General features: G+C 41.4%; 1 protein-coding gene across 2 annotated transcripts in view; it reads right to left on the bottom strand.

The window, feature by feature from the left end:
* Positions 1 to 551: 551 nt before the first annotated feature.
* RSRC1 (arginine and serine rich coiled-coil 1) overlaps positions 552 to 16,596 on the bottom strand; it is a 508,526-nt gene continuing 492,481 nt past the window's right edge. For both annotated transcript variants that reach the window (XM_077488086.1, XM_077488085.1), the window contains 2 exons: positions 7,385 to 7,531; positions 552 to 810 (listed from right to left, as the gene is read on the bottom strand). In XM_077488086.1, the coding sequence (XP_077344212.1) occupies positions 718 to 810; positions 7,385 to 7,531 (240 nt within the window). In that variant the 3' untranslated portion in view covers positions 552 to 717. The remainder of the gene's footprint in view (positions 811 to 7,384; positions 7,532 to 16,596) is intronic.

Genomic DNA, 16,596 nt, shown 5'->3' on the forward strand with positions numbered 1-16,596 from the left:
TTTTTATCACTAGCAATTTCCAATGCTATAATATAGTATTTACTGAAAATATTTTAATACAGTCATTTAATAAGGATATCAAAACTGGGTATATTGTAATTCATGATCATTCCAGATCGTACATTATGGGTTTCAATTTATAAACCATTTATAATAAAACAGTATTTTTAATTACTGTCAATTAAGCTCGCAAAGGCAATCATAATATGTGTGAGTGAAAATTCTGTTTTAAGTACAATGCTGGCTGGGCCAACCAAAAATAATAGGTGTGGTCAGCGGAGGAGAATTCTAACGCTTCTCAGATGACCTCTACATTTAATGTTCTGGACAGAACATTTGGTATTAGTGTCACCGCTGTCACCTGTCTCTCCATAGAGCTGCAAGGAGTGTCCGTTCAGGTTCACCTGAAAACCTGACAGGCGGACCTAAATTGTCCGCATGTGTGAAAGGAGCCTAACAGATACATTTTATGTCGCCATGTCTTTGCTCTTCTTTTCTGTTTGTAAAACTCAATAAAAACTTTATGGAATAAAAAAAATAATAATAATAGGTATTTGTACAGCAATTTAATAAGTACCCACAGCTACGTACAAGGTCTCATGAAACACACACTAGTCTAAGCCACATTTATTATTTAAAAAACGATATAATGAAGTTGAAGGAATGACACAGAAGTAAAAACACCATAATGTGAAGGTGACTCAGTAATGCCAATGTTCACGCTACTGGGCTTCCCATCAGTCTCTCTTGTCGCAGAGAAGTCAATCTTTTAAACCATTTTTCCTCAGCTTCAGCCTTCTCAATGTACAGCTGTAGAGGAAAAAAAAATGTTGTTAGATGTACTTGTCAAATATCAAGAGACAGATACTGGAAACAAAGGTCTCATGTTTGGCACCAAGCATGTTACATTCCAATTTTTTTTTTATAAACAGCAGCCTTTATTTTAAATACTGAAAAGAAAGGTGGAAACAGTCCAAAATCAACAAATTTAATTTCTTATTTGATTTTCTCAGTGTAGGTCAAAGAATTGAAACTAAAATGTTCATCTCGGACATGTGCAGTGGGGAGTAGGCTGTGAAACAGCATGGAGTTTCAGCCAGCTTCTCACAGCCAAGGTGGCACCAAGGATCCAAAGACAGCTCTGAGATCTTGGGCTTCATGGGCTGGTAAGTGTCTGTTTTGTTTTTTAAAGTCATCAGCTGCAGAATTTTTAGCTGCTGACTTCTTTTTTTAATGACTGTAGTTCCTCTTTAAATAGCCAACTAAAGGACATTGCACCCAAAGCTGGCATCAGAAAAATCTGAAATGTCCATCTGGCAAAACATGAAAAACATGTGAACTGAAGACCAACCTTGCAAACCTGGGAAACAGATACCTGATGATGAAACACCCAAGATACACTCACAGCCCTGGTGGCGTGAGCCTTTACTGGAAAGGGGGATCCTTGAGACCATACTCTTCTTTGTCTGTCTGAGCTACGTAGAAATGGTGGAACTAGAAGCCAGGGTGCCCTTTCTAACCCCACGAGAATTACAAAAATGAAATCTGTCTTGCAGAATGAAGAAGAGATATACATATTATCTTCATACACTGTTGTCTGCGTGAAACCAAAGTGGATAACCTGAGGTGGGTGAACTGCCCGCCTCGATGCTGGAAGCCAATATGACTTTAATACTCAAGGAGGGGAAGGATCAACAGGAAGTCTCATCATATCGGCCAATATCCCTGCTGTGTTCGGACATTAAAATTCTAGCTAAGGCCCTAGCAACCCGTTTAAACAAATATATCCATAAACTAATACATCCAGACCAGTCGGGTTTTATCCCGGGTAGGACAACCAGCACTAATATTAGAAGAGTTTTTCTTAATATCCAAACACCCAGGGATAATGACGGGCCGGGAGCTATTTTGGCCTTAGATGCGACTAAGGCTTTTGACAGCCTGGAATGGGGCTACTTGTGGGGAGTGATGGAGAGGTTTGGCTTTGGCCCTCACTTCATCCAATGGATAAAATAACTTTATAATAGACCCAGGGCAAAAATCAAGATGGGAACCGAATTCTCTGAGGCTTTTCAACTGGAGAGAGGAACAAGACAGGGGTGCCCACTGTCTCCCCTCTTGTTTGTACTAGCCATGGAACCCCTGGCTGTCCTGGCAAGATCATGCCCGGACATCCAGGGATTCCGGCGTGGAGCAGGGGAAGATAAAATTGCCCTGTGCGCGGATGATGTCCTGTTCTTTATTGGGGACATGGATTTATCCCTGAACAGGGTAGTGCAGATGATGGGGGAGTTTGGTCAACAATCTGGCCTTGTAATCAACTGGAGCAAATCAGCTCTCCTGCCATTGACCAGACCTGGGGATCAATGGGTGTCGCCGGCGATTACAGGCCTAGAGATAGTGTCCAGACTGAAGTATCTGGGCATCTGGATCACTGGGGAAGTGAATCAGTATATTAATGAGAACTTAGCACCACTCTTAATGAAATTGAAGCAGAAACTCAATAGGTGGTGCGGCCTTCCTCTCTCCATGGCGGGACGCTGCAATCTAATAAAAATGATTTGGCAGCCACAAATACTATATATCCTACACAATTCCCCAATCTGGATTAACCAGAAATGGTTCCAAAGAATGGATTCACTTATCCGAGATTTAATCTGGAAAAAGGGGAATGCTCGGATTGGGCTGCAGACGATGCAGCTTCCCGTAGCGGAAGGAGGATTGGCCATACCCCACTTGAGAGCATATTTTTTAGCCGCCCAACTTCAGCATTTAGAGGGGGCAGGGCTCCAAGAGGGAGGGTCCCCGAACCATAAACTGATGATGGTCGGGGCACCCCATAAGCTATTGGCTGAAGCCTTGGAGGCTAACTCATTTGTCCATAGATGCCCTACTAATGCACTAATGAGGAAGGTTTGGCATAATTCAAAGCAAAGTATGGGATATGTGGGAGTAACTAGCTACACGCCCCTATGGTACAACCGATACCTAAGTGAACTAAACAATATAGATAGATCTCTAGAATGGGACAGGCAGGGAATTAATAGGTTGGTGCAACTATATGAAGGGAATGTAATGAAATCCTTTGAAGCCCTTAGACAGGAATTTGATGTCTCTAATAAGACGTTTTTCAAATATCTACAGCTGAGACATGGTATTCAAGCTCAATACGGGTCACTTGAGATTGAACGGACCGAAATCCCCCTACTCCAGGGTCTCATGGACCGCAGGCAAGTAAAAGGTCTCCAGATCTCCAGATTATACACAAAGATTAGGGGAAGGATCCTGAAGGGAGAGGGCCCGGATAAGAGCAGGAGGGGGTGGATAGGAGATGTGGGCCCGATAACTCAGGAACAATGGGCCAAGACTCTTGAACAGGGGAGATTGGTCTCTATATCTCCATCGCAGAGAGTGTCACACTTATTCCTTATATATAGGGCATATTATACCCCCTATAAGCTGTGGAAAATGGGCAGGAAAGCCAGTGACAGCTGTCCCAGATGTGGGGCATCGGGGGACCTTTTCCATATGGTATGGAAATGCCCAAAATTGTATGGGTATTGGTTAGAAATAGTACTTAGAATAAATAAGATTTTTAAGACTTCCCTGAAACCAGAGGCTAGGATTTGTTTATTGGGGATTTTTGAGGAGGATAGAACCCCTCCCCTAATCAAGCTCTCTGTCCTGTTTGTACCAGGCCAGGCGGCTGCTAGCTATAAATTGGCAAGCCAAAAATCCCCCAGCAATTGAACAATGGGTCAACGCAATCGACTCTACCATTTGGTGTGAGAGAGCAATGTTTATAAAACAAAACAACTTAAAAAAAATTCAGGGCAATATGGAACCAGTGGCTGATCGGTATGGGTTACCCCTTAGGGGAGCCTACTGAGGGGGCGACCTAGCATTTGTTTGGTTGACTGGTGGCAATGGATTTCCCTCTCTGGTTTCCCTCCTTCTCCCTTATCATACCAATTGGTGTTTATTACCCTCCAACCAGCCGACCATTATTGGTCGGGCTGGTACCAACAGTGTGTGCTCGAAGTGGGGGTGGGTGGGGGGGGGGGTGGTGGGGTGGAGGGGTTGGCGGGCGAGCCCGTCGCGATGAGCGGGTCGGGAGCGCCCTTGTTATTGTATTATTTATGTATGAAATGAAGATTTTCTGTGAATTGTGGAAATTATTGCTATTTTGTATTGGGAAAATTTTTTCTAATAAAGATGAATCAGTTAAAAAAAAAAAAAAAAAAGTGGATAACCTGACAATAGAGCAGCCCAAAGCTGGAGAAATATCAAAATCACCTGGACCTCTGGGATGTTTAACAAGAGATGAGATTCCACCAACCAAGTCCACTGCACCAAGTACCCATGACTCCTCCTCAAAGCCTGACAGGCTGGAGTGTGTCATCAATATTTTCCAATATGCCAGAAGGGAAGACTTCCCCAATGTCAGAGACAAATTCTGAATGCACTAGGACAGAGACAGTCTGGTGTTTGTCTGTGTAAAGACAGAATAGACCTTTCCCACAATGACAGACTATTGTATAGCAGAGTCCTTGAATGGAGCTGGGGAGTCCACCATCGGTCTCAAACCTCTAAAGTAAAAAACGAGAGCCAAACTGCTCCTGTACTGGAGCGCACAAATCTACAGACTGGCGAATCTGAAGTTTTTCCTGTGGAAGGAACAAGCTGGACCAGTAAATTCCCAGAACCAGCATCAGATATTTCAAGTGATGGGCAAACTCAGCAATGCCTTTTTAAGATTTACCATCCAGCAGGATCTATCTGAAGGTTTGCAATATCTGGACAGTCATGGACACATCAGAGTGTGCAAGATGTCATTAATAGAGCTTGGTGAACAACCGCAATGTCGGGGACAGGTTATATGGAAGGGCTATGAACTGGTAGTGAGGGTGGCCCCACTGCAAAACACATGAAGCGTTGATGCACTAAGAAAACTGGTACATGTAAGTGGGCAACCCTTATGTCCACCAAGACCAGAAGGTCCCCTTGATAAAGTGAAGCAATAATTGATCTTGTTATTTCTATTAAAATTATTATTATTTTTTTTTAAACAAATGGTTTATTGTCAATTTTCATATTACACAGAATTAGCTCACTGTTCAATTAGAGATTAAAGTGGTTGTATACTCTTTTATTTTTTATTTTTACCTACAGGAAAGCCTATAATAAGGCTTACCTGGAGGTAAAAAAAATATCTCCTAAACCTGTACGGTTTAGGTGATATTCCCCTCGGTATGCGCCGCTGACTGCAGCAGCGCATGCGCACAAGGGGATTCTCGGCTGAAAACCCGGCAGTGGCCGACTGGCCGGAATGAAATCTCCCGGGCGCATGCGCGGGAGTGACGATATCGCAGCTCCGGCCACTCACAGCGCCGGAGCCGCGATACCCGGAAGAAACGCAGAGGGAGCATGTCAGCTCCCTCGGCGTGGATCGGGCCAGATGTCGGGGCCTCGTTCTAAGGTAAGTATTTCATAATGAGCTAGTATGCGGTGCATACTAGCTCATTATGCCTTTGCCTTTGCAGGTGGCAAAAACAAAAAAAAAAAACATTAGCGGGTTTACTACCGCTTTAAGGCCCCATTCACACCTGAGCGTTTTGTAGCTTGAAGCCTGAAGCTACAAAATGCTGGAGGGGAAAAAATCTATGATTCTCAATGGAGATGGTTCACATCTCCACTCCATGTCGCCTGAAGCTCAAACAAGTTCTGGATCCTTTTTTGTCACTCAAATCGGGCAGATTTGGGCGTTTTTCTTCTTTTTACATGGTGACCTTTTGCCCTGCACAAAATCGTGGCAAAACGCCACAAAATCGCAGTAAAAATGCCGCAAAATTGTACGATTTTCTGCCTGAAACCACTACGTTCAGGTGTGAATGGGGCCTAAGTGTGCATTGAAAAATACAGATGATTTCCATAATTAAATATGGAAAAACAGCCATAAAGGGTCTACACTAAAACATACAAAAAGAAGAGTACATTAAGTGAAAAGGCCTTTGCATCTGGGCCTATAACAAAGATATTTGTAGTCAAATTAGCAGCAGGCACTACTACTAGTGGATAAGGATACTCCAGAAAGGGGAGTGAAGAAGGGTAAAAATTGAAGCACCACCTGAGTGCAGTATTGAAATGTATGTTTTAATGACACAATGTATGATTACACTTACAAGACAACAAAGATAACAAGGCTCATCTGTTATTCAGTGGTCCATGGAGATTTCCTCAATTCCCAATCTGGGTGATGCTGCAGATAGATGATTATTGGCAGAGAGTACTTTCTGTGGCCATCAGGAAGACGCTGGGGCCGGGGTGGAACACTTCCGGGGGAGGGCTTCCAACAAAGAGACAAGCTAGTCCATCCAGCACTAGCTTGTCTCTTTGTTGGAAGCTCTCCCCCGGAAGTGTTCCACGTCGGCCCCTGTGTCTTCCTGGTGACCACAGGAAGTACTCTCTGCTGATAATCATCTAGTGCTGTGGAAGAGAAGACGCGCTGGAGCCGGACCTGTAGCTGCCCAGAGGACACAAAAGGAGAGGAGGAGGAGGAGAACACAATGGGAGAGACGCACACAGCCTGCATAGTCAGTGGCAAGACCTCCGGGGGTGGGTGGGTGCTGGCTGACAGTGCCGTGGGCCTGGAGAGGGGAGGTAGTGCTGGTTGTTTTCTGCCCTCCCAGAAGAAAAGCCCACCAGCCGCCACTGCTCACCTCTATGCTGCAGCATCAGTGTGATGTTGCAACAGTCCTATGTCAGCTCCAAGACCAAACGATCACATGAATGCTAATGGTTCAGTTTATGGTCTGTACAGAGCAGAGACTGTCAGTTCCCTCTCCCTCCTCCTCCAGTGCTCACTGGAGTGACGGGCTGGAGAGGGGGTGTGCGCAGCACACTTTGACTCTTAGCTGCATGCTGATAGCCAGAGCCAGCTGTCAATCAGGCAGCTGGGTGGAACATGACAATATTGTCGGGGTCTTTCTAGAACCTGAAGCAGCTTTGCTACGCCAGCTCACAGTGGGCAACAGCCTGCTAAAAACCTGACTCTAGGCTACAGGGGAGCAAACGTTTGTGTACTTCTGTGACCCACAAGAGACGCATGGCTAAAAAAGCTTGGGCCATACTTCTCTTTTAATGAACATATAGATACAGCCTTAATATATTGGCAGATGTTTTTTTGGGAAGGCATAAAAGCTGATCGGGTTTAATTGTGAACATAAAATTACTTTAGAATGTTTAATACATTTTTAGCAAGTATTTGAACATCCTCATTTAACAGGGAGATAAGTCAATAGGCTATATAAATGTTAGAAATTTTCACTGGTGCCCTATTAATGGCTCTGTATTTACTCTGAGCAAAGTTTATGATGCAACTTACATTTGGGTGTGCGACTGAGTTATCATCCAAGTACTTGATAGCAGTTGGAATAGTACTAATATCGGTTTCCTTCTCCTCTGCAAAAAGATCCAGGGTTCCTGTCCCTAATATAGCAGCGTCATGCTTGGTCTCCGTACTCTCTGTAGACTGAACAAAAAAAACACCAAAATTATAAGATGTCGGTCAACAGTAAAATATTTTATTTATATATGTGTGTGTGTGTGTGTGTGTGTGTGTGTGTGTGTGTGTGTACATAGGTTTCAAATATACAGGCAGTTCCAGGTAAAGGGGGGGGGGGGGTTGCAGTGTTGTCGATTGGGAGGGGGATGCAGAGCGCTGCTGACCCCATCCGGATCTCTATCACAGGATCTAACAGCTCAGACAACTGCTGCTGCTATTCATAAATCATAAAAGCCAGTAGAGGTAGCCTTTCACTACTTGCTTTTTCTGTGGATCTGACTGATGACATTGATTGTAGAGTGTGGCAGTGGAAGCGTGTAGTAGAAGACTTCCACTGCCTGCTTCTGTGTTTACAAAAGACAGCAGCAGTCGGGCGAGCTGTCAGACTGGCAGAACCAGATATCTTTTGCCCAACACTTTTCATCCCTGGTGTCCCCCACCCAAATGGGCAAGAGAGTTCTGGATAGGGTCAGCCTGAGCAGAAGAATTAAGCAATTTGTAAGGTGCTTTGTAACTACTCTCTACTGTCTCACTCTGATGTATGTTCCCTTTTCCGCAACGCCTTATTTCATATGCCATGCCGTATGTTCCTTATTTCACAACCTGTCATTCCATATGCAATGCTACACATTCCCTGTTTTGCACACCCTCATTCGATTATGCTATTAGATTGTAAGCTCTTCTGAGCAGGGCCCTCTTAATCCTCTTGTATTATAACTGTATTGTCTCCCTTTTTTACATCGTAAAGCACTGCATAAACTGTTGGCGCTTTATAAATTCTGTATAATAATAATAATAATTATGCAATGCTGTACATTCCCTGTGCCACTGAGCCGGATTCTGTATGCTCTCTATTATGCAATACTTCAATCCTTATTACATGCTATACTTATTTCAGACTGCTTCCTTTGGTATATAATGCCATATATTTCCCTACATACCATGCTGCATGTTCTCTTTACCACATCATTCCCTATGCCCACTACCCTACTCACTATAGCATGTTGTACAACCTCTACTTCACAGTTCTAGATTTTTAGTTAAACCTTTACATGCATAGTTACATAGTAGGTGAGGTTGATAAAAAGACCATCAAGTCCAACCTACGTGTGTGATTATATGTCACTATTACATTGTATATCCCTGTATGTTTTGGTCGTTCAGGTGCTTATCTAATAGCTTTTTGAAACTATTGATGCCTCCTGCTGAAACCAACGCCTGTGGAAGGGAATTCCACATCCTTGTCGCTCTTACAGTAAAGAACCCTCTATGCAGTTTAAGGTTAAATCTAATTTCTTCTAATTTTAATGAGTGGCCACTTGTCTTATTAAACTCTCTTCTGCAGAAAAGTTTTATCCCTATTGTGCAGTCACCAGTATGGTATTTGTAAATTGAAATCTCTTCTCCAGAGAGAATAAGTTCAGTGCTCGCACTCAATAACTTCATAAGTAATACCCTCCAGTCCATTTATTAGCTTTGTTGCCCTTCTCTGTTCTCGCTCCATTTCCAGCACATCCTTCCTGAGGACTGGTGCCCAGACCTGGACAGCATACTCCAGGTGAGGCCGGACCAAAGTCTTATAGAGTGGGAGAATTACTGCTTTATCTCTTGAGTTAATACCCTTTTTAATGCATGCCATTATTCTGTTTGCTTTGTTAGCAGCAGCTTGGCATTGCATGCCATTGCTGAGCCCCAGGACCTTTTCCAGCTTAAATTCCCCCAGAGATTCTCCCCCCCCCCCCCCCCCCGGTGAGTATATTGCATTCATATTTTTGCTACCCAAATACATTATTTTCAATGTTTCCACATTAAACCTCATTTGCCATGTAGTTGTCAGTTGTAGCCAGTTTTCAATCCATGTACTCACCCTATGGTCCATGCCAATGGACCTTACTTTGTACAGTAAACATTTATGGGGGACTTTGTTGCAAAATGCTTTTGCAAATCCAGAAACATGCCCTGTCTTTCATTTTACCTCTGGCCAGTCCAGTGCTGTTTTCACTCAGTACAACGGGAATGGAAGAGGCAGAGGACAAAGAGCAACATGGTCATACATCACTGCGCACTTCTGGGTCCATGTCAAGCAGGAGGTAAGCAGGATGGCAACTGCAAGTGGGACTACAGAAGACGATCAGAGGCGCAGTTTGGCATCTTCATCCTTGTCCCGTCACTGTATATTCTTTTCAAATCTCACGCATACAAAGTGTGTGTATATATATATATATATATATATATTTATTGTCTATCTTAATTAGCGCTTGTCCTATATTTAACTAAAGGTTATAAAACAGTCATGGTGCCACATCTAACCATAGTGCAGCAAATGAGTCCAATCAGCTAAATTAGACATGACATTAAAACATTTCTAGATGTGGCTTTGCTTGCAACCATTAATGACAACTGGAGTATTAAGTGAAAGGCAGCTTATTTAGTATAATTGTATGGATTGTGTTTCTAATTAACAATTAATACCTCTTGTACAGGCCTGTGTAATGTGTGGGAGTGCGGGAGATCAGCCTTAAAGTGGATCACAATGGATGTCATGACATGAGCACTAATCTATAGCAGGCTCTGACCATTATGGATTATGTGTCCAATAAGACGTCACTCTTCAGGATAGAGCCATCTATAGACATTTATGTAAAGGATGCAAGAATGAGGATCTATTTCCACCAAAATTAATTATTTCTTGTCAGACACCCAGAGAGAATGGGAAATGTAACTTTATCATTAACTCAGCCATAGATTCTATACCTAGTTAAGAGTATTGTTTCTATACCCTTAGTACTTATAACTGCATCAGAAGGCATAAAAAGGATATACTGGTAATCACAGTCTTACCAGCAAGCTGAATTGTAAGTCAAACGGGACCAAAACAAGCTAGACACCACCAAATTCATTAAAATACAACAAGAATTTTCATAAATATAGAATGCTTGGCAAACGTTTTAGGCTGCTGTACAGAAATACACAGTAACACTGTTTTTAAAAATATATATTAATATTGTTAACAGCAAAACATTCCGCGATCCATTTATGGGGACATAGGCTGTACAGGTTCAAGCAAACAGAGCCATACATTATTTTATTCAGAATTTTTCTGAGATAGATACAGCATCTCTTCAGGCAAAGAGGGCTACACTGTTGAGGGGCAATTCAGAGTACAAAGCAAATATAAAGTTAGCATGACCAGTAACAAAAAGATGAAATCAAAGCCTAAACATTGCTCTGCTGTCATACTCATTTTATATAACATGATTTAAAAAAAAAGGGAAAACCACAAACAATGGAGTCAAAGCTCAGCGATAAATGATAAATCTGAATTGCAACTCTCATTGGGATCAGGAGCAGCAAGTATTCCGAGGGTAACAGGGTGCCTAGAATTGTTTATTTTTGTAAATTTACAAAATACAAAGTAAGTGAACACAATAAAAATCGAAATCAAATCAATATTTGGTGTGACTACCCTTTCATCTGCTGCAACAAGTTTCCTTCACCCATCACTGTGTCTACAGTCCTCAACATTGCCCAATCAATGGTGTCCTCTATGCTGAGAAATAAAAGTAGATATTTATCCATCATGCCATACCATCAGGGAGGCATGTGATTGGCCCCAAATGTATTCTGCAGCAGAACATTGACCCCAAACATACAGTGTAAAGAAGAACAAGGAGTCCTGGAAGTGATGGTTTGGCTCCCACAGAGTCCTGATCTCAAAATCAAGTCTGTCCGGGATTACATTAAGAGACAGAAGGATCGAAGACAGATTACATCCACAGAAGATCTGTACTTCATTCTCCAAGATGTTCGGAACAACCTACCTGCCTTCAAAACCTAACTGCACAAGCACTGTGTGTACCAAGAAGAATTGATGCTGTTTTGAAGCCAAAGGGTGGTCACACCAAATATTGATTTGATTAGGATTTCTCTTCTGTTCAGCTACTCCCTGATTGTTAAATGATAAAAAATAAACTATTAACACTTCTTACATAGTTACATAGTTAGTCAGGTTGAAAACAGACACAAGTCCATCTAATTCAACCATAAAAAATAAATAAAATAAAAAATATCATACAATCTCATATCCACAGTTGATCCAAAGGAAGGCAACCCCCCCCCCCCCCCCCAGAAAAGCACGATCCAATTTGCTACAGCAAGGGGAAAAAATCCCTTCCTGATCCCAGAGAAGCAATCGTATTTTCCCTGGATCAGCTTTACCTATATATGTTAGTACCCAGTTATATTATGTACATTTTGTAAAAATCCAGACCTTTCTTAAAGCAATTTACTGAGCTGGCCAGAACCACCTCTGGAGGGAGTGTATTCCACATTTTCACAGCTCTTACTGTGAAGAAACCTTTCCGTATTTGGAGATGAAATCTCTTTTCCTCAAGACGTAAAGCGTTCCCCCTTGTCCTCAGTGTTGACCGTAAAGTCAATAACTCAACACCAAGTTCACTATATGGACCCCTTATATATACACATGGTGATCATATCCCCCTTAATCTCCTCTTCTCAAGAGTGAATAAATTCAGTTCCTCTAATCTTTCCTCATAGCTGAGCTCCTCCATGCCTCTTATCAGTTTGGTTAACCTTCTACTTGTGAAAGCATTCTTAAATTTACAGCATTTTTTCACTTTTGCACAGTACTTTACATAGAACATATTCATATTTTTTTTTTTTTGTTCCAATTTTTATTAATTTTTCAAAACAGCATACAGAACATCATGCCCAAATATTCATCAGAAGATTGTTGAAACAGGGATGAAATATAAAATGTGCTTGTTGGATCTTCTCATATAAGTAATAACAAAACCCATTAAAAAGTTATATTATGGCCTAAGAGGAACATATTCGTATTTTCACGGGATTTGACATATAAAGTGTAAGTGAACATTTGCTTTGAAGCTGAAACCAACAATGCTGCTAACAGCCATTATAAGCTACAGCAGACTAAATCCATTCGTTATGTACAGCATTCTGTGATGGGATTACTAAAACTTGTCATTGACTTCAGCTGAAAAGTATAGTTGATGGATTTTGATCACAAAATGTAAATGCACTATATAGTTTTATTTCTTGCTTACAAGGAAAATGAAACATTGGACCTTATGCAGACTAATGAGTGAAAAAAGCACTATCCCTATTGCTTAAACCAATCAGGTAGACGTTTCCTTTCAGGTATCTGGTGCAGTATAGGAGAAGCTGGTTGCGGTTGACAGGAGAGCTGTCCACTGCAGAGCTTATATCTATACAAACACAGCTTTCCTTGTTTTCTCTATGAAGATACTTCACTGAACACTTATAAAATGCTGCTGAGCTTTTACAGCGTGGCGAGACGTACAGCTCCAGCAGCTGGAAATAAATATATAATAAAAAAACAACATTATTAAGCTGTGGTACTTAAATATACACCATGGAAAGCATATTAAATGTCTTGAAATACAACCAAGTGGAGCATGAATTATCCCCATAAATCAGTTTAAAATGGTTGCTGCTCATTTCCACAGGACAGAAATGTGAATAAAGATCTCGTTGAGCGGTGTGTGCTAAATAAATTCTGCTGTGACCTTCGGGGCTGTCATAGTGCATGATTCTCAATGAAGTATGTCGGGTAAGAAAGGCTATGCTCATAAACTGCCCCCTCTGCAGACATGTACGGCAGGCACAGAGAATTGACAAACTCATTTCAAGCTACGTTCAGCCCTCCACCCCTTTGTCAATTACTTTTCGAGATGATAGCTCGCTGAGAATATCGCCCCACTCCCGTACTTTTCAGATAGATATAATAAATATGTTTAACCGCTTTAGGGTAGAATTTAATGGCTGTGGGTTACGCAATTTGTTAATCTTCATAGATTAAATTATAGGTAGTAGATCCCATGCTACCTTTAATTCTCTAGTCTGTATTGTCCGCTGGGACTCCATTCCACAAATCAACTACTTTAATCTATAAAGCCGTATTTATTCCCTAATCAGCTATCTCTGATTCAGGCCTTCAGATGTATGTGTGAGTGTACTAGTGAAAGACCAACTGTGCTTCAGCAATTGGATAACTGAAAATAAGCTTTTTATTACTGTATATGGAAATATATTTCTAAAAGTTCAGTAGGTCACAAGGCTATGACTTAAACTGGTAAAGGTACAGGAGGGCAGCTGGATGTGCAGGCATGATAAACAGTAACTGCTGAAAAAAAAACTTCTGTTGAAGCATCTTTCCAAAAACATGCATGCTTGAATTTCTTGAGCATGTGTGTTTAATCAAAGAAAGAGGGTCGACACACCCTAAACCTTTGCACTGGCATACCCTAGGACAAACAATGACCGACTAAAAATATCCAGCACAGCAAATCGCTTTCTCTCAGGAATGCTCCACAAAAAGTAGGTGGATTGTCTCAAGCCTATAGATATCTTTGGACTGCACTTGTACAGGCAGGCCTTTTACTAAGAAATAGAAGTTCATAAGAGATCTGCCACACTGCAGGTATCTTCAGTGATGCTTTAAAAGTATAACTAAAGGCAAAACTTTTTTTTAGCTTTGGATAGAGTGGAGGGATTAGAACGCCTGTCAGCTTTTATTGCGGTCTGTGCCTCCATTAGGGAGATTCACCCTCTCTATGAGTCCTGTTTACCATCACCATTCAACGTGAAAGTAAAAGTAAAAGAAAATCCCAAATTTCGGGATGTCTCCAGAGGGAAAATCTTCCAATGTGGACACAAGTTCTGGTGACCTGGGGGTCCCAATGAATTTCCTTAATGTGCAGAGACTTCCGCTCACTTCCTGTTTGGCTATGGGCCAGGAAGAGAAAGTAAATCTCCACAATGAGACAAAGATGGCAAAAATAAATCTAAAGGCCCATACACACGATCAGACTTTTTGACAACAAACATGCAAATTAGCTGTTTTGGAGCAACATCTGACCGTGTGTACGCTCCATCGGACAAACTTTTTTGGTTTTCATCAGACTTTTGTTGGCTGTGCGAACGGACAAACTTTCTGGCAACAAAAGTCCGATGGAGCAAAGTCTGATCGTGTGTACGGAAAACCATAGGACTTTTGTACAAAGTACAAACAGGCATGCTCAGAACCAATGCAAAAGATCAGACAACAATACAGAAGTTGACCAAAGGTGGCGGTAAAGAGCAGAAAAACCACGTGATTTGGTGAAAGTTGGCTGAAAAAGTCCTGCCGTGTGTATGCAATACAAGTTTGTGGCCGACGCCCTTTGTACAAAAATCCAAGGGAAAGTTTGTACAAAGTCCTATCGTGTGTATGAGGCTTTACAGGGGTTATAACCCTCCCTTACTCTATCCAAAATGAAGAACAATGTTTTGCCTACAGTTCTACTTTAACCCCATTTTTTTGGTGTCCTTGCCTTTTCTATCTAGACTGTAGAGAGATTGGAGGTGGAAAACGTATTCAATAGTGCAAGTGTTCATATTCACTTGTTAGCTACTTCCTAAACAACTCAAATATCACAGGTGATATACAAAGTTGTATCATTTAAAAATCTGCAGCACTGCTTACAAATCTTATGAGGAATCAGGGCGCCCTTAGGCCTTATTCATTCTCCTGTTTCATCCAGTACTGAAACACTTCTCCCCCACTCAAAAACCAAAGCACATATGGCAATGTTCTCATTTTCAATAAATGAACATCATTATTCTCCCATGTGTAATCAAAAATATCTCGCTGTATCTTATGCACACTTTCAGGCTCACCACAATGAACAGTTATATAAGTTGTAAACTTGGATATTTTAATGAATGCATTCACACAAACAAAATGTCAAACCATTTTTTTTTCTTTGCGGCTACGCCACTTAACCCCAAAGTAGCATTTCAGTTTTATGTGAAATAAGTGATTTCAGTCCCCCAATGGCATCTTTTGCCGCTATCTGACCCCAGCAGCAGACCTCCCCATAACATTTCACTCCACTTTGGCTGCTCTCTTCTTCTGTTACTTCAACTGTGTTTAGAATGTAATAATAAAAGGCATATCCAAGGAATGGTGGGACTCCTAATGGGTGCAGCAGGTCTGTAGACCTGGGGGCTTAAGAACTGAGATCTCCAGAGTCCCTGAAAATGTAAACTGCTAGGTAGTTAACACTCTTTACCAACAGTAAACAGTGCCATCTAATGGCCAAATTATTGTCACAATATGAAATATAAATTACCAATAACCAAAGTATTTCTTAAATGAAGCATTCAATTCAACTATTAAAGTATTCTTATAATGAATAAACCCCACTATAGAATAATAAATGTCTTAGGGCTTGTTTACACATGTGTCAATACCTTGTGTTTATATGACATTTATTTGTTTTTAAGGCCTCATAACTGCTATTTGACGCCTGCCATGAATATTACAATGGGTACCACACAGTGTTGCTCACACAGAAGCGGTAATCAGCAGGTTTCCTTCATGAAGCAGCAACACTTTTTTATTGATTTCAATGGTATTGCTCTGTAACCAAGCCTTACAGCACCTATAGCATTTACGGTGCGTTAGTGAAGCATTTCAAATGTTAACTGGGCAAAAGCCAGTGGAGGTTCCTGTATCCCAGGATTTACTGGAAACTAATAGAGAAATAGGACAGAGCAGCTTCAGCCACCTCCTGGTTTCCCAGAGCAGCCATATGGTAACGGCATTTGCTTGTGCGTGCAGGCATAAGCATCAAGCTAGCCAGCAATAATCCCAGGAAGAGGCAAGACCAAGGGCATTGAGCATTATTGTCAACTTTTTGTTTCAGAAAAAGTTGAGATGGACAAAGCCAAGTGCCAGAGTTCAAAGTATATGAATCCATCTTGCATAGAGTTCACAAAAATGTATGCTCTTGCATCACAACCTAACCACGCCTCAAAGCAGATAATTTCCTCTGCATGACTTCACCTTTCAGCACTTCACACTACAAAATAAAACGATCTTTTAAAAATATTAAAATTAAGGAACGCTATTATCGTTTAAATGTTACAAAGCATATAACAGAATATGTAAAAAAGCAAATCAAGGATGCAAAAATTCAAAACGA

The sequence above is a fragment of the Lithobates pipiens genome, unplaced genomic scaffold (genome assembly GCF_037356315.1).
Source record: "Lithobates pipiens isolate NorthernLeopardFrog02 unplaced genomic scaffold, aLitPip1_a1.2 Scaffold_18, whole genome shotgun sequence".
NCBI lineage: Eukaryota > Metazoa > Chordata > Amphibia > Anura > Ranidae > Lithobates > Lithobates pipiens.